Below are 22,955 nucleotides of genomic sequence, written 5' to 3'. Positions count from 1 at the left end.
AAGGTTGGAGGTTCGATCCCAGGCTCCTCCAGTCTGCATGCCAAGTATCCTTGGGCAAGATACTAACCCCAAGTTGCTCTCCGATGCATCCATCGGAGTATGAATGTGTGTGAATGTAGTTAGATAGCATAGCACTAAGTATAGATAAAGTGCTTGTGAGAATGGGTGTGACTGGGTGAATGTGGCGTGTTGTATAGAGCGCTTTGAGTACTCCGGGAGAGTAGAAAAGCGCTATATAAGAATCAGTCCATTTACCATTTACCAACTCTCAAAGTAGCTGAAGATAAAACATGAAGGTGATTTTCCTGGATTACAAGGCGACCTCCCAACTCTTGAGCCACGATCGCCTCGTAGGTTTTTACTGTATGATGGGCAGGTGTGTGGTCCAGTGGCTCACTGGAGATTATCTTCGAATGAACACAGTTCTTTGTGTTAATGAGTCATTCAGCAGCTGTCCGTCGCCTGCGCTTGATTGAGAAGAATGATTCTCAAATCGTACACAGTGATCCTAAGTGGATCCTTTGTGAAGAAGATGGGTTTGAATTACATTGCCAGTCTCTCCAGAAAACCCATACTTGTAGTCCACATATGGTTAGAAAAAACAAAACAAAACCCCCACACTGCACTTAACTGACTGAAATGAAAGGCTTGGGTGGAGCTCTGACTGAGCTGTCTGTGAGGTGGAGATGGGAAGGCGGTGGGTTGCACGAATGAGAGTCTAAGTGGGAGAATGAGGAGACTGATTGGCTCAAAGAAGGCAGGCAAGAAGAAGATTGGACTAGAGCAGAGGTGTCCAACTCCAGGCCTCGAGGGCTGGTGTCCTGCAGGTTTTAGATCTCACCCTGGGTCAACACACCTGAATCACATGACTAGTTCATTACCAGCCTCTGGAGAACTTCAGGACATGTTGAGGAGGTCATTTAGCCATTTGAATCAGCTCGATCCTGCAGGACAACGGACCTTGAGGCCTGGAGTAATGGTTGAGAGTGAACACGTGGGAAAGTGGTGTGATGTGAAGAACAGATAAGCAGGCATATGAGTCATTACAGACCTTATCGAACTTACCCATAAACTTCATTTGATTTTTTGTGTCTGCTAAACATTTAAGAACTTGTATAGAAATTTGACACCTAATCATTGCAGGGAACGTTGACCTCATTCAGGTTAAACAAATATCCTGCTACAATTTATTGACAATTTATTGTCACTACGAAACCTTAACCTCAAACAAAATGAGTGTAGGCCGATTACATGGTTTTTTTTGTGGATGGGAATGAGGGCAACCATGAAATGCTGGAAATGATCTTGTCAGAACAGGTTTTCAGAAGTAGCCGAGTTAAAGTTGATTGGCGATTTTCATGACAGGTGAGGGTTATGTATGATTATTTATCTGTTGTTTGTTTTCTTCCCATGTGCACCCCTCCCAGAAATGCACACAAAAGTACCCACAGTTGTATACACACTTACATGCAGTGTGTACGTTTCTGTGTATACATTGTACATGTGCTCTGTCTTATCTCTGATTTAATCTTGTTGTGTATCTGTCTCTGTTGTCTCGGTCAAAAAAACGTATAGTACAGAATACACTCACAGGTCACTTTATTAGGTACACCTGTTCAACTGCTCACGAATGTGCATGTGTCAGTCACATGGTAGCAACTCGGTATGCTTAGGCATGCAGACATGATCAGTCTGCTAAATCTGAGAGGAATACAGCCAGACTCCTTTGAGCTGATAGGAAGGCAACAGTAATTCAAGTAAAAACTACAGTTACAACCAAAGCAGTGTCTCTGAACACACAACACATGGACCCTTGAAGCAGATGGGCTGCAGCAGCAGAAGACTGCACCTGGTGGCAACAAGCTGACACTACAGTTTATATGGGCTCAGCAAAATAGCAAAAAAAGAGAAAAATGTTGCAAAGTCTGGTGAGTGTCAACTTGTGCTGCAACATTCACAGTAGAGTTATAATTATGCACAAATGACATGAAAATATGATCAGGGTGCTGCTGCTGTGGTATCAGGGATATTTGCTTGTTGCACTTCAGGTCCCTGAGCTTCTATACATATATATGCAACAATATTAATATGCATTACTTTTATTGTTCATAATTATACATTTAAATATAAAAATACACTTTTAAACAAACCGGTCCGTCGTGGTGAAGAGGGAGCTGAGTGTAAAAGCGAAGCTCTCAATTTACCGGTCGATCTATGTCCCCACCCTCACCTATGGCCACGAGCTGTGGGTAGTGACCGAAAGAACGAGATCGCGGATACAAGCGGCAGAAATTAGCTTTCTCCAAAGGGTGGCTGGCCTCTCCCTTAGAGATAGGGTGAGAAGTTCAGCCGTCCGGGAGGGGCTCAGAGTAGAGCCGCTGCTGCTCCACATCGAAAGGAGCCAGCTGAGGTGGTTCATCCATCTGACAAGGATGCCTCCTGGGCGGCTCCTGGGTGAGGTGTTCCGGGCATGTCCCACAGGGAGGAGGCCCCGGGGCAGACCCAGGACACGCTGGAGAGATTACATCTCTCGGCTGGCCTGGCTTCCCCCGGCTTCCCCCGGATAAGCTGGAGGAGGTGGCTGGGGAGAGGGAGGTCTGGGCCTCTCTGCTTAGGCGGCTGCCCCCACGACCCGGCCTCGGATAAAGCAAAAGAAGATGGATGGACTTTTAAACATGAGTTAGTTCCATAATCCATGAGGGGAAAGTGGAGGCCAAACCAGCCACTTAAACTCAGCTGAGAGCACCACTGCAGCTCCCTCGGTCCCTGCTTCAGCAACTTAACTGACTATTAGCAGAGTTTTCTCTGGTTTTATTTTCACTTAGTTCAAAATAAAATACTAAAAAAAGTTCTATCTAGCCATTTCACGTTGACCAATACCTGTTAAACCCGAGCAAGCACACCCCTGTGCAGAGGTTGTGCAGCAGAGGACAAACAAACTTTGCTTAACCTACTTTTTTTGCATGACTCCGTTGGAGCTGGGATATTTGGTTATACTCAGACTGCTGTGTGACTTTCTGCTGTTGTTCATGAGATGTTTACCACCCAGAGTTTTTTCAGTGCAAAAAAGACACATTTGTCGACACAGCTGTTAAGGCATAGTTCACCTGTAATAAACTGGACGTGGCTTTTCTTTAGGCATACAAACAGTTTGCGGCTGCGCAGAGTACAGCTGACGGTCAGAGTGAGGTCGGATTCATCTTTAGTAACTTCACACAAGAGAAAAGTCTCCCTGAAAGCACGGCAGCTTTCTCTGAGCGCTCTTTCTCTCTGACTGCAGTCTTGTGATTTCACACAGACCATAAATAAACTTCAACTAAAGTCATTTCTCATTTACAGTTACAGAGTGCTCACTCCAAAGCCGAATCCTGGCTGCAGCACGTGTGACCAACACGGCACCGGGAGGAGGGGGTCGAGCCTGCCACACGTCAAACACTTTCTGCTTTCATCATCCACCCCCTGTCCCCAAACACAAGAGCTCCCACTCCGACTCCAGTAGATGAGGGTCTACAGCGGTGTTGTGTGTCTGTAATAAATGTGCCTGCCATATTTGGTATTTATCTTGAGAGAGAACAGGAAATGCCAGATTTGGAAAACCTTTTAGACAAAAACTGCTAAAATGTAAAGGTCCCCTTTCCTTTCTGTCTTCTAGCACTGATATTAAAGCATAGCAAGAACATAAAGTAGGCCTACGCTTTGTTTTAGGACTACAAAGTGGGATGATAAAGACAACAACGCATGCGTGCAGAGCTACTCCCGTTCTTGCGGACCGGAAGTTGCGAGAAAGTTTTAAGCAGAGGGACTCATCCTGTCTGCACATTCTATCTGTGATTTATCGTCAGCGTTTGGTGCTCTAGTTAAAGGACGTTGCCCTTGTTAAACTTCAACCGGAGAGGTCAGTTTATGTACTTGTGTTCTCCTTGAGCCGACAGCATCTTAGCAGCTGGCGGGAAACGAGGAGGATGGAGGTGAGCGAAGCATCTTTGCTAGTATCTTTGAGTTAGCTTGTTTCCCTGTGAGGAGGTGAAAGCTTCTGTCACAGCCACGGGAGCTGCTGTGGTTACGCTCGCCGTACCTGTAGCACATATTGGCCCTTTAATTAAAATTTCTCCGCTTTGAATGTATCAAAGCTGCTTTTTACAACATGATGTGAGCGAGCTAGCAGAGGAGAGGAAACGGGAAGAAGCCCGAGGCGTTCAACTGTCGGCGCGAGAATGACTGAACAGGAGACCCGACTTTATTCTGCATGATATATAAAACCTGTGACATAAGTCTGTTAATGTTCAGGACCTGTTCCACACACGGGTAACAAACAAGCAAGTGTTACTCATTTGCATATTATTATATTTAAAATAATAAATATAGATTTAATAAATGATTAATGTAAATATCAAATACAGAACTGTATTCTAACCTTTCTAACAGTCGCCTGCTATTCTCACAGTATTACAGTAGTTTCATTCACTATTTATCTGCATAGCCAGAGATTTGATTTTTTTGTTTTTTTGGATTGACTTTGAAGGCACCATGTCGAGCTGTAATCCAAGTACTTAACCAGACCAGCCACGTGTTTCCTCTTTTATAAACGTTACCCACATGCATGGCTTTGTTCCTCGATCGTGGTCCATGAAGACGTGTGGTTGCAAGACTTTTGGGAGAGAGGTTTGCCTGCAGCTGTAAAACACTGCGCACCTACCCTGAGCAAACTTTATGCTGTATGATTTATTCAGCAAACCTTTCCCCCAGTACATCAGACTGAATGCAAGCCATTACATAAGCTGGTCCAAATATTTACTCAAAAGTTGCAGCATCGCAAATCAAACTGAAATCTCTTTGTCGGCATAGCAAAGGGCTTTCTTATTATCGTCAGCCATGCTTGTAGAAATCATAACTATCTTGTCATGTCTTGTCCTCGCTTGCCGTGAAAAGGTTTAAGGAATGAGGATATACCAGCCGAGAAGAAAAAGCGGGAGAGATAAACTACACGGGACATAGATCCTACACCAGCCCTCCGGCCTCTACCATGGAGCAAGAAGAAGAAGAAGTGGTGGCTGCAGCAGCTCGAGAGGATGAAGACTCCCAGCTGATTTACAGGATCGAGCGTCCTGTCTACAATGAAACTCTGATCCAGGCGCAGCTTCTTAAACGCAAAGAAGACACCACCACAAATTGTCAGAAGCTGGCAGAAAAGTTCCAGTAAGTCTTTCTCTGGACATTTCCTGTTAACATGTCGTTGAACAGATCAGCATCGACACAGATCCACACACAAGATCCCAGAGTGCTGTATGAACTGAAGCCAGAAGACAGTGGGATCTGTGGGAGTTGGTGTGCAACCTTCAAATGTCCTTTAGATGAGTGGGAAAATAAGATGTTTAAACACATTAAAAAGCAACAAAGCTCCAACACTGATCTTCAAATAGATTATGTTGCATTCTGACATTTAAAAACAAATGAAAAAGTTATTCAGAGCTAAACTGCACAAACCCGGGATCCTCTGTCCCTGCTTTTTATTTGGGAACTGATGCAGCTGGGCGAGCAAAAAGGGGAGAAGTCAGGGTTAAACAAGTCTGCTGGGAAATGACATGCTGATGCCAGCTCGCTGGCAATTTGGGACTGAGACAGGTGGGAGGGCTTACTGAGGGGGGGGAGCTGAGGATGAGGAGGTCTTCATACAAAAGCAGAGATGTGCATTGGAAGCGTCCAGCGAGCAAAGCGAGTTAGTGAAGAACGGGTCTGCACTCATAACCATCCACAGGACGCAGGGGGCGAGGCAGAGGGTGTGACAGAGCTCAGGGCGGGAATCGACACAGTGACACGTTAGAGTCATTTTATAGAGATGCTTTTTTTGCAGAGGGAACAACAAACGTGTCATAATGTTGTAAAACATTGATGTTTCTTACATACCTCTTGGCTATAGTGCAGAGTGAGGGTGAAGTTGTGAACAAACATTGCTACATCACTGAAATGATCTTTCTGTGGTGTAAGAATGAACAAATATCTGTTAACCAGTGTGAATCACGTGCTGCTCTTAAAGGTATAGTAGGGATGTTGTGAAGCACGAGTCAAACCAAAGGTCAGCTAACACGAGGGGGCTTCTTGAATCCTGCAGCCAACAACATGAAAGCCGACTCCAGAAAAACGTTGTGTGGTCAGAGTATCGTCTGTGGAGGCTTTTAAAAATCTGATTGGTGTTGAATATCCACAGGTGTTCTTCAGAGAAGGCCAAGGCAGCAGCTCTGAGCTTCATGCCTATTCTCTCATGGCTGCCGTCGTATCCAGTCAAGAAGTACCTCTTTTCAGACGTGGTCTCAGGGCTCAGCACGGGAGTCGTGCAGCTTCCACAAGGTCAGTGAACTGTGCAGCAGCGCCGTGCGAAGCTGTGAGCAGGGCCGGCGGCGGCTCCAGAGGAGCAGTTTCTGCTTCATGCTGACTCTGTTTTGGCATCGCTGACACTTTGACACTGTGATGGAGTCACTGAGCCTCCAGGATTGTTTATTTGGAAACGTGTTATCTTCCCTGCTCCACAGGACTAGCCTACGCTATGCTGGCTGCGGTGCCTCCTGTTTATGGTCTGTACTCCTCCTTCTACCCGGTGCTGCTGTACACCTTCTTTGGCACGTCCAGGCACATATCAGTAGGTGAGAGAGTCTCTGTTCTGACCTCATGGCCCTGTGTGACCGGCTCTGCCCACGTACAGGAAAACATTTACAATATGCTCGTCATTGTTCCATAAGCTCCGCCCTCTTATGTACTCCCCGCCCCCAACACACACACAACAGAAAACTTCATGTTCTGCTGTTGAAGCTACATGTAGGTGATGCCCCGACCTAAATATTTATCAAAATATTAATTTGTTTGAAATCGATCCAAACAGACACCCTGACACTGTCCGACGTTTCCTTTCAGTTTAGTGTTAAATGTAAAGTTGGTGTTAAGGTTTTCGCCAAGAAAGAAGATTTTAAATAAGATGTATAAGAAGAAAATGATGGTATATGAAGGAAACTGCTGCTTATTTGATGTGGCACTGATCGCTAGCTTCTTCATTTTCCAGCTTGATGTTCGTTTGGAATAAAGAAACCATGGAAGCTGCTCTGTTTCACTGCAGCTGTGTGCGCTGCCACGGCTGCTTCCTCACCTCTAACAGTATTTCCAGTAATGCTTTGCTGCCTATTATGAGGATAGGAAACTACAGCTGGTTTGTTTCCAGCCTGACTCTCCTCACATTGTCCCCTCTGTTCCTCACGTCTGCTTTCAAAACACCAAGATGGTGACGTTCAGACGCACCGAGCTGTTTTCTTTTCTCGCTTGTTAAGATGATGTCATTTTTACATGGTTGAGCTTTTTATATATTTCTTAATCCACATCAAAGTCTTGCAGGCGACGAGTCCTTTTCCACACAGCTGTGTCTGCAGTGACTGTGAGGTGCACTGGGTTACACAGTGACTCAGCTGTGGAGGAAATGCTTGTATTTGTGCTAACTGTGTGCTTAGCTTTCACGGGAGGATTGTGACATTTCAGCGACCTCACCCTGTCACAGCTTCCTTTCCTTGAAATGGGTCCAAGTCTCAAATGCCAGCTGTGACCTATGAGTCCCTCTGACAGTCGGACCCAATGAAGCACCTCGCAAACAGGAAGTGTTCCTGTAAAACTGTCACATGGTGAGGAAACAACGCGTCACATTATGAGCCTGTCATCAGACAGCACACACTTGATGAACAGCACCAAATGGGAAGGAGGCAAAGTGCTGCAGTGATGTTTGGTTTAGTGCAGCTGTGTGGGAGGGGCTTCCTGAAAAAGGACAGGTGCGATAAAAATATTACATTTCATTTTGTTAAAGCCAACTGTGCTTTTATTAAACCTTCGTGGTCCTCTTCATATGTGCGACGGTTTGGATATTTCTCTGTGAAGAACAGAAACTCAAAGAGCTCCGTGGTCCCACAGACTAAACCCACAGTGCTTCATGTCTCTCACACTTTGCAGTGAGATTCAGTTTCTTCCAGACGAAGGCTTCTGCTCCACAGGGCAGATGATCCCGTCACAGCGTGTTCTGTAGGTCACAGTATGTTCTTCTGTTTGCAGTAGTTTGTGCTGTGGTTGTGTCTGTGTGCACGTGAGGGTGATGACTCCACCTACAGGTGCAGGTTCTGAAAGCAAATAAGAAAACCCCGTTATCACATGATAGACGTGTGTGTGTGTGTGTGTGTGTGTGTGTGTGTGTGTCTGTGTCTGTGTGTGTGTGTCTGTGTGTGTGTCTGTGTGTGTGTCATTCTGTCTTAAAACAGGATAACTTGTAAAGTTTAGGATGAATGCTGATGAAACTTTGGGGGTGGAGGGAGTGACGTCATGTTAAGTCATATTTGACTGACATCCAGGTCTTCAGGCTCCACGAATGATTTTATTGGTTAAAAACTGACAAAACCTTCTAACTTAAACTGTCATTCATACACGTGTATTGATATTACACAGACAGCTGTATACATGCTGCTTACCTTCTCACTGAGTGTTTATGGGACTGTAAATATGACGTTATTACCTGATCTTCAAACGTTCCTGAAATGTTTTTAAAATTCTGACTAACATTGAGGAAGTGATGCTGGGGCTCACATCTGCATCCAAATGTCACCTTTGACCTCTACCTTTAAAGTAAATACTGCCCACAGAGGCTTAACCTTGTGCTCTGGTTTCAGTCCAAGCAGGTCCAAGAGACTAAATGTTTTTAGTCTCTTAGGCTACGTTCACTCTGCAGGTCTTGATGCTCAATTCAGATTTTTTGATCAAATCTGATTTTCTTGTCTGCTCGTTCACACTACAAATAAAATGCGACAGCAAACGCGCTCTAGTGTGAACGCTCAAAGTGGCCGCATGCACAAAAGAAGACGTCACACACAACGCGCTCTGTTTAGACCCAGACCAACAATATTGTTTGACTGATGGCCTTAATATAAAGACTTCGGACTTCACGTTTCCCAATTTTGCTTTAAATTATTTTGTTATTTACATAATAATGTAAATAACCTAATAATGATCCTTATTGCTGTTTTAGAGGAGCGCTGCTTCAAAGGATAGTTACAGATTTCTGTCAGAATCTGCAGATTATACAGTACAAATAAAATGTTCACGTTTCTCCAACGTTGTCTTCCCAACAGTTTCACTGACATCTACACTGGATGGACAGGAAGCGTTCACGATGTCTTCTCCGGCGCTGATAATTGGCGTCTGTCTTGTGTCAGTGACGTAAAAGACGAAAAAATTTAATGCGACATGACCATCAAACAGCAGTCGCTTTCTAAAACATCGGATATGTATCGGATTCAGTACCACATACGAAAGTGACCCAGGTCGGATTTGAAAATATCGGATTTGTGCCGTTCACACTGTCACACCATGATCGGATATGGGTCGCATAGGGTCAAAAAAATCGGATTTGAAGCGCTTTCGCCTGCAGTGTGAACGTAGCCTAAGTGATAATCAGCATGTAGCCACATCATTTTTGTGAATTTGAAAGTTTAGTAAATGTAAAAACAAAACAGCAAAAACTGTAACATTGTAACCCCTCAGTCTCCTGTGGAAGGTTTTTAAAATCTGAGCTTGACAGATGTTGTAAAACTTCACTTTCTAACTTCTTCCTGGGATTGTAAAACTCGCTGCCTCTCACTACGTAAAGACTGACACGAGCAGCAGGACTGAGATTTCATTAAACTCAGCCTCAGCTGTCTCACCAATCTGGCTGCTTTCTTTTCTCCAACGCTGTCACGCTTGTCTCCATTGTCAGTTTAAATCCGTCCAACAAATGGGTCCAATAAACTAGACCTGCTCAACCCTTTGAAGCTGAGGAGCTAATCTGCAAAGATTGTAAATCACCGCTGGCCAAAATCTGGCCTGACATCAGGTTGCTGTGGGAATGATGACGGTTCCCTCTGGCAGAGAACGAGGAGATTATTGGGCTGCTTTTCAAGTGTGAGGCAGGACGGCTTTTACCGTCACAGGGTGGTGAGAGGAAAGGCCGTCACCACCCAGTTTCTGTGCTGGGTTTGAGAGCTCGGTGTACTCGACATCAGCTTCGAACCGGCCTATCATAGCGCTGCGTTTGTGTCGATGACCTGCAGGTACCTTTGCTGTCATAAGTCTGATGATTGGGGGCGTCGCTGTGAGGGAGGCACCAGACAGCATGTTTATGAATATCAATGCTACTGGATCCAACGCATCTGATGCCATCAACGTGGAGCTTCGAGATAAGAGCAGGGTCCAGGTGGCCGTGATGGTCACAACCCTGGCGGGACTCATCCAGGTCAGCCTCCTACAGAGCAGCCGTGGCTCACTGTTTATCCACAGCAGCAGCAGCATGTCTGAATCACTGTTGATGTATCAACTCGATGTTTCTGTCTGAAACATTGTTTTTCAAAAACAGAGTGACGCCCCTCTGCTTCTGCATTCCTTTCAGATTGTTTTAGGTCTTCTCAGGTTTGGCTTTGTAGCGATCTACCTCACCGAGCCCCTGGTGCGAGGCTTCACCACAGCAGCGTCCATGCACGTCGTCATCTCCCAGCTGAAGTACTTGCTGGGGGTGGAAACGCAGCGTTATTCTGGGTTTCTCTCTGCTATTTATGTAAGTTTTGAGAGGCCGTGTCTTTCTCCTTCCCAGAATGGTCAATAATCGCTAACACTTACCTTTCTGTCACTGCAGAGCGTCAAAGCAGTGCTCAGCAGAATCACCAGCACCAATATTGCCACTTTCCTTCTGGGGCTGGGGTGTATCATCTTCCTTTACACAATCAAAGTTCTCAACGAGCGCTTCAAGAAGAAGCTGCCCATCCCCATTCCTGGAGAGATCATCGTGGTCATCGTGTCCACGGGCATCTCGTATGGTTTGTCGTTATCAAAGCAATACAAGGTCCATGTGGTTGGGAACATACCAACAGGGTAGGCCGCACACGCTATAGATTTAAGTGTCTTTTGGTTGAAGCTCGTGTTCTCTACACGTATGTGACAGATGTATACAGATGTTGTCTTATTGGTTACAGGCTTCGCCCTCCTGCTGCCCCAAACATCTCGCTGCTGCCCAATTTGGTCACAGATTCTTTTGCTATAGCAATTGTAGGATTCTCCATGGACGTCTCGCTGGCCAAGATCTTTGCCCTGAAACATGGCTACAGTGTGGATGGCAACCAGGTGAGTGTGTCCACGGCTGCTGATGAGCCTCTGGCAACAGCTAGAGGACGTCCCGTCATCCAGAAGTGTTCTAAACATTTAGTCACGCGACTAAATGTTTAGAACACTTCTGGATGACGGGACGTCCTCTAGCTGTTTGTTGCAAAGTTATATTTTTATTCTGCACGCTGATATTGGAAATGCTGCTCACAAAAAGGTTCGTTGTTCCAGTTTGTTGGAACTTGTTCATTTCAACAACACTTGAGTTGTTTGGAGCGTTGTATAGTTGCCTGACTGTACTATTTGTTGAACACTGAGCAAAGCATGTCCTCCAGTGACACATAGCTGACACATAAATGCAGGTCACGCATTTAGTAAAGCACGACTGTGGAAAATATACGGGTCGCATTTTCCTGAAATTGTCCAAAGCTGACGTGTGAAAATGTTGCAGAAGGACTGAGTGTTTCACAGTCTTCCTCCACGTGTCCACTTTCAGGAGCTCATCGCACTCGGTCTGTGTAACTTCATCAGCTCTTTCTTCCAAACGTTTGCCGTCACCTGCTCCATGTCGAGGAGTCTGGTCCAGGAGAGCACAGGAGGCAAAACACAGGTGACGCACGAGCTGCAGGAGTGATTACGCTATCTAAATTGGTGCTGTAAAGCTGTCGTTAGCGTGAGAGGTGTGTTGATGGAGTTATTGCTTTTTTATGTGTGTGCTTTAGATTGCAGGGCTCCTGGCGTCGCTGCTGGTGCTGCTGGTGGTGGTGGCCGTCGGCTTTGTGTTCGAGCCGCTCCCTCAGGTGAGTTCTGACGTTTGGGCGTGACCTGTGAGCCCGCACACACCTAAATGTCTTCTTTGGCTCATGTTTGCTTGTGTTTCTCAGACTGCGCTGGCTGCCATCATCATGGTCAACCTCATCGGGATGTTCAAGCAGTTCAGAGACATTCCCAGTCTGTGGAGGACCAGCAAGATTGAACTGGTCAGTCTTTAAAACCATGCCTGAAAAGGAAATTTCAGGCATGCAGCAAAGAAATTGAGGGAAAAAAAACTGACCACAAATAATACTTTGCAGTGGATGTTCTGTTCAAAAGGCAGGCCAGTCTAAAATTGTAAATGTGTGATTGTTAGTGTTAAAGCTATTCTTGAGGTCTCTCGGTGGGCTCACTTTATCAATTTTCAGTCTTGGTTGCATTTCCATTTCCCTTCATAAAACACATCTACTCACTTTAAATTCCCTTCTCTCACTCTCTTGCTGACTTAAAGTGCACCGTTGTTCTGAGAGGTGTGTATGTGAACACAGTGGAGAAGCTGAACTTGCAGACAGAAGTGTGACTGCAGGAGTGGAAACGATCAGATAGATGCACGTCGTCTGAAGACATTTGCTTATGTAAAACTGCTTTCTCTTCATGCTAGTTTCATGTTACTTTCTTTTTTGTCCTCAGGCCATCTGGGTGATTGCCTTTATCGCTTCTGTGCTGCTGGGACTGGACTACGGCCTCCTGGTGGCCGTCACATTCGCCATATTGACAGTCATATACAGGACGCAGAGGTAATGATTCGAATATGTGTTTTTCCTTGAACTGGAGCTTAAAGGCAGCTGTGAGAGTTTTCAGGTTTGATTTGTGCTCTGAGCTGTTCTCTTTCTCGTCCAGCCCTAAAACCTCCATCCTGGGTCACGTCGCTAACATGGGGCTGTACTGTGACGTCGACGAGTATGAAGAGGTAAATGTGTGAGGAGAGAAACCTGCTCCGTGTGAAACATCCACACTGACCTGCTGTTTGTGTTCTCAGGCGGCTGAATATGAGGGGATTAAGATTTTCCACTCCAACTCTTCAATCTACTTTGCTAACAGTGACCTGTACGTGAACAGCCTCAAGGAGAAGGTAGCTCTGTGTTTGAGTGTGTAACAAACAGAAACCCTTTTGTTATATGTGAAGCACTTATTATCACTGGGTCTTACCTGACTCAGTCTGAGAGGAGCAGCGTGTAATTATCTGGTGGATCCGAGCAGAGCTCTGCTTTGAGATGAGCAGGAGTCCGTTTGCTCGTGTTTTCACTGCCTTGACTGCAAATGAAGGTTTGCAGTTGTAACCTGTTCATGTTACAGCTGAAGCTTCAGCAGTTCAGTGAAAACGTTTCTACAGTGGGGCAAAAAAGTATTTAGTCAGCCACCGATTGTGCAAGTTCCCCCACTTAAAATGATGACAGAGGTCAGTAATTTGCACCAGAGGTACACTTCAACTGTGAGAGACAGAATGTGAAAAAAAAAATCCATGAATTCACATGGTAGGATTTTTAAGGAATTTATTCGTAAATCAGGGTGGAAAATAAGTATTTGGTCACCTCAAACAAGGAAAATCCCTGGCTCTCACAGACCTGTAACGTCTTCTGTAAGAAGCTTTTCTGTCCCCCACTCGTTACCTGTATGAATGGCACCTGTTTGACCTCATCATCTGTATAAAAGACACCTGTCCACAGCCTCAACCAGTCAGACTCCAAACTCCGCCATGGCCAAGACCAAAGAGCTTTCGAAGGACACCAGGAAAAGAATTGTAGACCTGCACCAGACTGGGAAGAGTGAATCTACAATAGGCAAGCAGCTTGGTGTGAAAAAATCAACTGTGGGAGCAATCATCAGAAAATGAAGACATACAAGACCACTGATAATCTCCCTCGATCTGGGGCCTCCACGCAAGATCTCATCCCGTGGGGTCAAAATGATCATGAGAACGGTGAGCAAAGATCCCAGAACCACACGGGGGGACCTGGTGAATGACCTGCAGAGAGCTGGGACCAAAGTAACAAAGGTCACCATCAGTAACACACTACAACAGCAGGGAATCAAATCCCGCAGTGCCAGACGTGTTCCGCTGCTGAAGGCCAGTGCATGTCCAGGCCCGTCTGAAGTTTGCCAGAGAGGCAACATATGGATGATACAGCAGAGGATTGGGAGAATGGTCATGTGGTCAGATGAAACCAAAGTAGAACTTTTTGGTATAAACTCAACTCGTCGGTTTGGAGGAAGAAAGAATACTGAGTTGCATCCCAACAACACCATACCTACTGTGAAGCGGGGGGTGGAAACAATCATGCTATGGGGCTGTTTTTCTGCCAAGGGGACAGGACGACTGATCCCGTGTTAAGGACAGAATGAATGGGCCAAGTATCGTGAGATTTTTGAGCCAAACCTCCTTCCATCAGTGAGAACTTTGAAGATGAAATGAGGCTGGGTCTTCCAACATGACAATGATCCAAAACACACCGCCCGGGCAACAAAGGAGTGGCTCCGTAAGAAGCATTTGAAAGTCCTGGAGTGGCCTAGCCAGTCTCCAGACCTCAACCCCATAGAAAAATCTGTGGCGGGAGGTGAAAGTCCGTGTTGCTCGGCGACAGCCCCAAAACATCACTGCTCTTGAGAAGATCTGCATGGAGGAATGGGCCAAAATACCAGCTACTGTGTGTGCAAACCTGGTAAAGACCTATAGTAAACGTTTGACCTCTGTTATTGCCAACAAAGGTTATGTTACAAAGTACTGAGTTGTATTTTTGTTATTGACCAAATACTTATTTTCCACCCTGATTACGAATAAATTCTTTACAAATCCTACCATGTGAATTCATGGATTTTTTTTTCACATTCTGTCTCTCACAGTTGAAGTGTACCTCTGGTGCAAATTACTGACCTCTGTCATCATTTTAAGTGGGGGAACTTGCACAATCGGTGGCTGACTAAATACTTTTTTGCCCCACTGTACGTTTGTCATTTCTGCTTTTTTGTGTGTTCAAATAACTAAGAGCAAAGAATACATTTTAAACTTTACTGTGTGAATTAAAGGTTTCTCCAGAATCTAAGCACCATGTGGGAAATATTCCCAGCCTCTCCCAGTCTTAACCTAAGGAGTAACTGTGCCAGCTTTACCAGCAACACCTGATTCCTAGGATGAGTCTCTGTGGTGGCATGTTGAGTCCTTAAAGGGGAAAAGAGTCCCGTTGTAAGATCGTGGATTTAGCTCGGTGTTTACGAGTCACAGCCTGATCGCATCAATAACACAAAGACCTACGCTACAAGAGCTCAACACGGTGCCACGATCAGCTGCAAAGGTAAAAGGGTCATTACGTTACTGCTTCAGAGCTTGGACAGTTGAAGGAACTATGAATTCTGGGTAATTACGTTTTCACCTAGGTGCAGGTTTGGATAGCTTGTGTTGGTTAAACAATGAAATCAAACTGCATTTTGCTTTTACTCAGGTTTAAGATTAACGCTTGTTTTGTGACAAATCAGGTGACGCACAGATGTTACTGAAAGCAGTTGATCATGTGCTTCATGCTTATTGTGTCAAAGTTTAAAAGTAAAGACGTTGATATGTGTTTGTTTTGTAAAACATTGTTTCAGTTCTCATTTTTGTTTTTCATATTCAATTCAGCTTTATTTACACAGCGCCAAATCACAGCAACAGTCGCCTCAAGAAGCTTTATATTGTACAGTAGACCCTACAATAACACATACAGAGAAACACCAACAATCATATGACCCCCTATGAGCAGCACTTTGGTGACAGTGGGAAGGAAAAACTCCCTTTTAACAGGAAGAAACCTCCAGCAGAACCAGGCTCAGGGAGGGGCGGGGCCATCTGCTGTGATTGGTTGGGGTGAGAGACGGAAGACAGGATAAAGACATGCTGTGGAAGAGAGACAGATTAATAACAGGTGTATTATGTAATATGAATAATTATCAGAGAAAATGCCCAAAGAAGACGTGAGGTAATGGAGGAGGTAAAGAGTGAGGAAGTGCTGAGCTGGATGTTAACAGCTCTGCTGTGATTATGTTTACAGACGGGGCTGAACCCTGAACACTTACAAGCTGCTCGGAAAGCCCAAAAAAAAAGAAAGAAGACGAGCAGCGATCAGTCGTCTCCGCTGAAAATCGATGCCACGGTGAGTTTTTCTTTTGTCTGTCCTAACTTTGAGCTTTGTCAACAGGTTAAATACACTCATGTGACGGTCGTGTGTGTCTATAATATGTTTTGTGGTGCTGCTTTGTTTCTAGTACAAGGATGAGGCAGTGACTCATGAAGTTTTGTCCCAGAGCCACGTGGCGGTGGATCAGAAGAACGGCCAGTTTGGCGACAGACATGGCGACTCAGAGGAGGCGGTCTTCCTTGAGCCTTTCAGCACAGTCCACTCCATCATCCTGGACTGGACGTCTGCAACTTTCATCGACTCAGTGGGAGCTAAAGCCATCAGACAGGTTCTGGCCCTTTCTCCAGCGCTGCACAGGAGCAGCAGCTGCATGTTTTCACTGAACTCCAGTCAGTGTTTCATGGTGTCGAGCTCCAATACTAAAAACTATTATCTGTTTGTGCAGGTCATTAAAGAGTATGCTGCCGTAGATGTCCAGGTGGTCATAGCTGGCTGCAACAGTAAGTGACTATTAAGACTTTTCATTAGATCTGAAAATATCTGTACACATGTTGTTTTATATGCACTACGTACAAAACGCAATTAAAACCCATCCATCCATCTATCCGCTTATCTTCACAAATAGCTGTGGGGACTATTTGTGGACCATGAACTGTTCATGAAACCAGTTAAAGAGGACTGGTGCTTTGTTACACATCGTCCTGCAGGAGTTGGTACACTGTGGTCAGAAAGGCATGGACGTGGAAATATCCCTCACACTGTAGCACCACTGATTGAAGGCAGGAGGAATCCATGCTGTTATGTTTATACCAAAGCCTGCCACAGAAATCAAGATTAGGCAAAGCCTGTGCATACTGCAACCTCAGGTTTCTGTTTGTAGCTGGGCGATGTGGCGCCCTGTGCTGCTGTAGCCCATCTGCTTTCCAACACGAGGTGCATTCAGAGAAGCTCTTTGGTGGTAACACGTGGTTATTTGAGTCACTCTTACCTTCCTGTCACGCTCGACACAAAATCATTGAGGCATCTTCTCCCAGAGAACCGCTGCTCGCCTGTTACGTTCTCTTGTTCAGACCGTCCTCTGTAAACCTCAGAGATGATTGTGTTGGGAAGTCCCAGCAACTTCTAAAACACTCAGCACGTCTGATATCTGCAGTCATGCCATGTGATTCTTCTGCCATGCGATTGGCTGATTTCGATGTTTGCATGAATGAGAACATGATAAGGTCTGTAAGTGGAGACCTATAATAAAGACAAGTTCCACACACTGGGGTCATGATGTAAAGGATGGAAACAGGCAACAAGCGCTGTGACAGAACTCTGAAAGTTCTGGTTTGAATGATTGAGCCTGTGGGTCCTGACAGACTGCTGCAAACACAGCCTGTGATTCACAGACTGAAGCCATTCCTGCAGTAACAAACAGGACACTCCTGTTCTGCACATTTGGGATTGAAAATGAGAAGATGTCACACGATACATTTACAGTTCACTTTCAGTATATTGGCTCACGAGCACTCAGGATGTTTTCAGAGTGGCAGCTAGCCAGAAGAAGGCAGGGATGAAGCTGCAGCGGCTCGTTTCAGACTGTAACAAAGCTGCAGTCCAAGAAGTGAACACAGCAGGTTGCTTTAGTTGCTTTGTGTGCCCTGTAAATAAACAAAGGTATCACTGCAGGAATGTCTCGGTGTCTGCACAGAACGTTTATTAGCGCTGCTGCAGTGAGTCTTTCCTTCACTAAAGTCTGTGTTCAAATGGTTTGAAAGTGGTTGTTGTCATTGATGTAAATACTGAGCCTGCTGCATGTTTCTCTGCAGGGAACCTGCTGGCTGAACTGGACACCTTGAAGTTCTTCACTCAGGACCTGACCACAGACTTCCTGTTCCCCACCGTCCACGACGCCGTGCTCCACTGTCAGCACTCTCACCCGTCTGTGGCTGCGGTCAGCGGCATGACCTGAGAGGATGGGACGTGGTGGCGCTCTCACAACCTCGCTGTGAACTTGTTTCAGCTGAAATATCAGGAGTGTTTTTCACTCAGTGCCCTTAAAGAATCTCAAAGTCTCGTTAAAGTTCCAAAGCAGCAAGAACATCGTTTTAATCAGAACCTTCAGGATGTGTCCAGCCTGATTTCTCTGCAGTGTTGCACTTTAGTCATGTTGTAGTTCTCACTGTTTGCTGAAGTACTTTTTAAAGCTGCAGCTTCGTCTACATGATGTTAGCAGGTACTTTTGGAGGCCTTGTGTTGTAAACATGTAATACTGACCACCTCATTATCACGCTGGTACCAAATTGTTACCTGTAATCTGTCAATATGATTTTTGTTATTCTGATCTGATGAGCTTTCCGGTCTGTTTGCAGTGTCATGTTGCTGTTACTGTGCATTTGCATTGGTGTATGACTCAGTACTACATGAATGCAGCTTTAATTGTGCTGTTAGTGAACGACACAGGAGGCCTTTCAAGCTTATTTTGTTAAACACTGAAACTGAAATCTGGAATAACTTTTATTTTTTAGTGAACAACAATAACAACAAAACAAAATCCTTTTGACTTTCTTTTTTTGACAAAGCCAAATCAGACACAAGCACACACTCAGTTGTAGGTCATGTATCTGGGAGTGGCGCTGAACTTGGCGTATGATTTGATGACCTTGTTAACGGCTTCCAGGAAATCTTTCTCTGTGGCGATCTTCCTGCGGGCCCTGATGGCAAACATTCCTGCCTCGGTGCACACGCTGCGGATCTCGGCACCTGAAAGGAAGCACGATTTAAGAGAGTGCTCAGACTTTCAGAGAGCTGAGAAACTATTAAACCTGCATGTAGACGACCTTTATCCCAAAGCCATTCAAAACAGTTTGACTTGGCTGAAATACAGGATCGTGTTAAAGGACAGCCAAGACTTGCCTCAGACTCATCTACTTTAACATAACATACTTCCAACTTTATAAAAGGCAATAAGAAACCTTTCCAAGTAACAGGTTGCCCCCGTGTGGTCATACATCAGTACTACACTAAGAGGTCTGAACTCTTCTAAACTAACAAGAAGTCGATAAACAAATCAGAAAAATACTGGAAGACACTCAGAAAACAAGTAGTTTAGTGCAGCGGTCCCCAACTTTTCATTTATCTCGGACAATATTTTCACAGGTGGCCTTTATGATGTCGCGGATCAATAAAACCAGTACTGGTACCAAACACCGGGAAAACCGCGTTACCGATGAAACCCCTGAAAACCATACATTTCACACCCAAGCCTCAACTCTTACGGCCGGTACCGGTCCGTGGTTTTGGGACCGCTGGTTTAGTGTCTCTATGACAACAGCATTCTGAAGGACAGCTGATGTATGCCACACCCACACGAGCAGGAAACACTAAAACATAAAGACGCAGCTGAGGGAGACTGTGACTCGACAGGAAGTAACATCTGCTCTGCAGTCTTACCGGTGCTGTTGGGACAGAGGCGAGCCAGCAGCTCAAAGCGAATGTCTCTCTCCACACTCATGGAGCGGGCATGGATCTTGAAGATGTGGGTGCGACCCTGCAACGGCGGGTTTAAAGATGGTTGAATTGGACAGAGCTACATCAGAGAAGTGTAACACAGTCCAGTTTGAAACTCACCTCAAGGTCAGGCAGGCTGAACTCGATCTTCCTATCCAGACGTCCGGGCCTCATCAGGGCCGGGTCCAGCGTGTCCGGCCTGTTGGTGGCCATCAGCACTTTGATGTTGCCTCGAGGGTCGAAACCATCCAGCTGATTGATGAGCTCCAGCATGGTCCTTTGGACCTCGTTGTCTCCACCGGCGCCGTCATCAAAACGAGCACCTGGCAGGTTCAGAGGGTTACACGCTCACACTCAGAATGGATTTCTCTTCACGCTGGATTAAAAGGACGTCAATGGATCTTTTTAAGTAATAAGACTAACCTCCAATAGCATCAATTTCATCAAAGAAGATCAGACAGGCCTTTTTGGTTCTGGCCATCTCAAAGAGCTCACGCACCATCCTGGCGCCCTGTGAATGAGTTCAGGAAAAGTCAGACGTTTACGAGAATCAACCTTCCTGATCTGAACTGCAGCTAATCTTTCTTTTCGTGAGCGCACCTCTCCCACGTATTTCTGCACCAGCTCGGAGCCAATGACTCTGATGAAGCAGGCGTCTGTTCTGTTGGCCACAGCCCGGGCACACAGGGTCTTTCCGGTACCGGGGGGCCCGAATAGCAGCACACCTTTAGGAGGCTCGATTCCCAGATTGACAAACCTCTCAGGCTGGTGAGAAGAAGGAGACGATAAGTGAGCTTCCATGTGCAGAAGACAGTTGCTTCACTCGTGCCTCAGAGGTGGTTCTAACTTTGGAACACTCACGTGGAGCAGCGGAGTTTCGACCACCTCTCTTAGCTTCTCAATCTGCTCCTTGCATCCACCAACATCACTGTAGGTCACATCAGGCTTCTCTTCCACCTAAAGCAAGTGGGCCAAGGAGTTATCACATGCAAGCAGACAGATAACCAAACAATCACAAAGTATCCTCGCCCCCCAACCTGCATCATGGTGACAGTGGGGTCGATTTTCGGAGGCAGAGGGATGTGGATCTGATACTTGTTTCTGTCAACCCTGGAAAAAAAGAAAGGACACTAAACTTAGCTTACAGCTGACGGAACCTTCTGGAAACTGTAACACATCTAAATCATGTTTCTGCCTCACCCCACTCTCATGCCCTCCTCGATGTCAGTTGGAGCCACCTGGTCACTCAGGTCCACCACAAACTTGGCAAACTGTTTGACGTTGATGATGTATTTGGGATCCTCAGAGTCTGCATTGATGATCTTTGTGCATCTGTCAGAAAAAAATAAAGAATCATGAAGCTACATAATGGAAATGCTGTGGAAGGAAGTAGGAAAGCTAAGAATATTCACGTCAGATTGACAGGAATGTCGCTCGAAACATCCCAAAGGGAAGATCAGCGATATAACACCATACTTTACATTTTGGTGATGTTAAAGTCGAACATTTACCTTGCTACCTGCAGCGGCTGCTCGCTCTGCAGTGTCTGCTTGTCAGCAGCTAGATCCCAGAGAGCCGGTGGAGCCAGGCCTGTGTCAGACTCCTTGATGCCTGTGCAATTAAAAACAAACAAAAATCAGACACAAATCATCTTGTGCAGCCCTCCAAAGTACCAAAACCGTCCATATATACTCCTCTGATAAAGCTGGACAACCGTTCCAAATTTAAGATGATCCATTTTCAACAACAATGCAGCCCTTTCCATTTTTTGGAGTTAAAGTCAACTAGACATGCCTTTTTAAAATCTAAACTGGCCCCATAGCTGTGGGTTGTGGTAGAAAAGGTGATCTCTCTTTGTGTGTTAAACTAGCCCAGAGTACAGGCTGGCACTGGGTGGCCGGGAAAGGCCAGCTAGACCGCTGCATCTGAAGTAACAGGCCGTCAAGCACCAAATAATTAAATCAAGGAGTGAAAGTACATGAGATTTAACTGGCACCTAATGAAACTTAAATGTCCAAATGTATTTGTGCAACCGTGTTATGTTGCAGGATAATCAGTTAATATGCACAGGACCATGCAGCTGCAGTTATCATTGTGTCTGTAACTTGGGACGCACAATTGGCTAAACTTGCTGATTTTGTATCGTTTCTGGATGTGACAAAATTCATTCAGGATCAGGCTTTTTAGTTCAGAAGCCTTTTCTGATTTGCATCTCCTTTCACTTGTCAGCCTAATGTGTAAACCACTTCTATGGAGCTACCAAATACTTCCTGTACTACTGTTGGTTGTTAGAAATGAAACTGAGAATATCTGAATACATTTATAAATTGTAATGGTGAATTCCAAGTAAAGAAAATCTAAGAAAGCCAGAGTAAAACCCCTGATTTTGACCCAGTACTTGAAATTTGGTCAGACACAAGTGGCCTCCTAAGCTGGAATTTTTGAAGGTTTAGAAAGTTAGTTCGGCAAATGAGCTTTTCAAATAAATGCCGTTTTATTGCTTATGACCGCTTTAATCAGGTCCAGTAAGAAGCTTACTGAGAACGTCTTACTGCCCTGCTGTGGCACAAATGTACTCGTCGCTCACCCGTCAGCTCGTTTATCTTCTTGAGCAGCTGCTGAATGTCATCTTCCACCTGTTTGATCTGTCTGGAATAGGTACTCTGACCCTGGTGGTGAACAGCAAACAACACATTCACTCACTGTGGAATCATTTCCATTTCCTTGACACTTGCTTGGTGTCGTGGTTTAGTGTGAAAGCCATACTTACATATGTTTTGAGCAGAGCTATGTCCCCTTCATCCAAAGCTTTAAAAAAGAATCACAATCACATGAATGCGTTTGCACTCCGACGCTGTTGTCGGACTGAGCGATGCAGTATACACGAGACTTTTCCACCATCAACACGTCATATTTATAACAACATGGTAACAAATACATTCAGCAGGAGCAAACTGTTTTCAACGAGCTAAGCTAACATTAGCAATGTTGCTAGCTGATATCGACGCTTCCTTTCGGGAAATAATATCTTAGGGTTTAAAATAAACGATTTTAGATATACCTCTAATAGGGGAGTCATCCTTCTCCTCTTCCTTAATCTTCCTTTGGTCGTCTCCCAGATAGTCCGGCATGTCTAATGTGTGAACTGTTTAGTCACGAACAATCGGGACTGCTAAACTCTACAATTACACAGCAGCTTTGGACTTCCGCCGCTATGCGCACCTTACCGGAACACACAAGCGGGAATTGTAGTGAGGATGTACCAGCTTTACGGGTTTAAAAAAAAATTATCATGTTGTTCTGTTGGGGGCTACAGAAATCTTGTGCGTATCGTTTTTACATCCTAATTATTAGAGAAACTGTGTGACATGTTTAGCTAGCGGCGCCAGGTTT

The 22,955-nt window shown here is 45.3% G+C and overlaps 2 protein-coding genes across 2 annotated transcripts; one reads left to right on the top strand and one right to left on the bottom strand.

Moving 5' to 3' along the window:
• Positions 1-3,816: 3,816 nt before the first annotated feature.
• On the top strand, positions 3,817-18,611 carry slc26a5 (solute carrier family 26 member 5). Its single transcript, XM_085138964.1, has 18 exons — positions 3,817-3,968; positions 4,930-5,196; positions 6,206-6,345; positions 6,528-6,638; positions 10,107-10,288; positions 10,442-10,606; positions 10,685-10,920; positions 11,022-11,169; positions 11,645-11,758; positions 11,871-11,948; positions 12,033-12,128; positions 12,592-12,698; positions 12,802-12,871; positions 12,941-13,033; positions 15,984-16,085; positions 16,198-16,398; positions 16,516-16,570; positions 17,882-18,611. The coding sequence occupies exons 2-18, from the start codon at positions 5,024-5,026 to the stop codon at positions 18,022-18,024; spliced, it is 2,214 nt and encodes a 737-aa protein (XP_084995090.1). The 5' UTR covers positions 3,817-3,968; positions 4,930-5,023; the 3' UTR covers positions 18,025-18,611.
• psmc2 (proteasome 26S subunit, ATPase 2) lies at positions 14,914-22,806 on the bottom strand. Its single transcript, XM_085138989.1, has 12 exons — positions 22,624-22,806; positions 22,333-22,370; positions 22,150-22,231; positions 21,074-21,173; positions 20,763-20,894; positions 20,600-20,672; positions 20,424-20,519; positions 20,163-20,327; positions 19,986-20,073; positions 19,683-19,885; positions 19,506-19,602; positions 14,914-18,815 (listed from the first exon to the last, which is right to left on the bottom strand). The coding sequence occupies exons 1-12, from the start codon at positions 22,691-22,693 to the stop codon at positions 18,658-18,660; spliced, it is 1,302 nt and encodes a 433-aa protein (XP_084995115.1). The 5' UTR covers positions 22,694-22,806; the 3' UTR covers positions 14,914-18,657.
• Between the last annotated feature and the right edge of the window lie 149 nt (positions 22,807-22,955).

This window comes from Neolamprologus multifasciatus, chromosome 17 (assembly GCF_963576455.1).
Source record: "Neolamprologus multifasciatus chromosome 17, fNeoMul1.2, whole genome shotgun sequence".
NCBI lineage: Eukaryota > Metazoa > Chordata > Actinopteri > Cichliformes > Cichlidae > Neolamprologus > Neolamprologus multifasciatus.
This window is presented reverse-complemented; position numbering and strand designations above follow the sequence as displayed.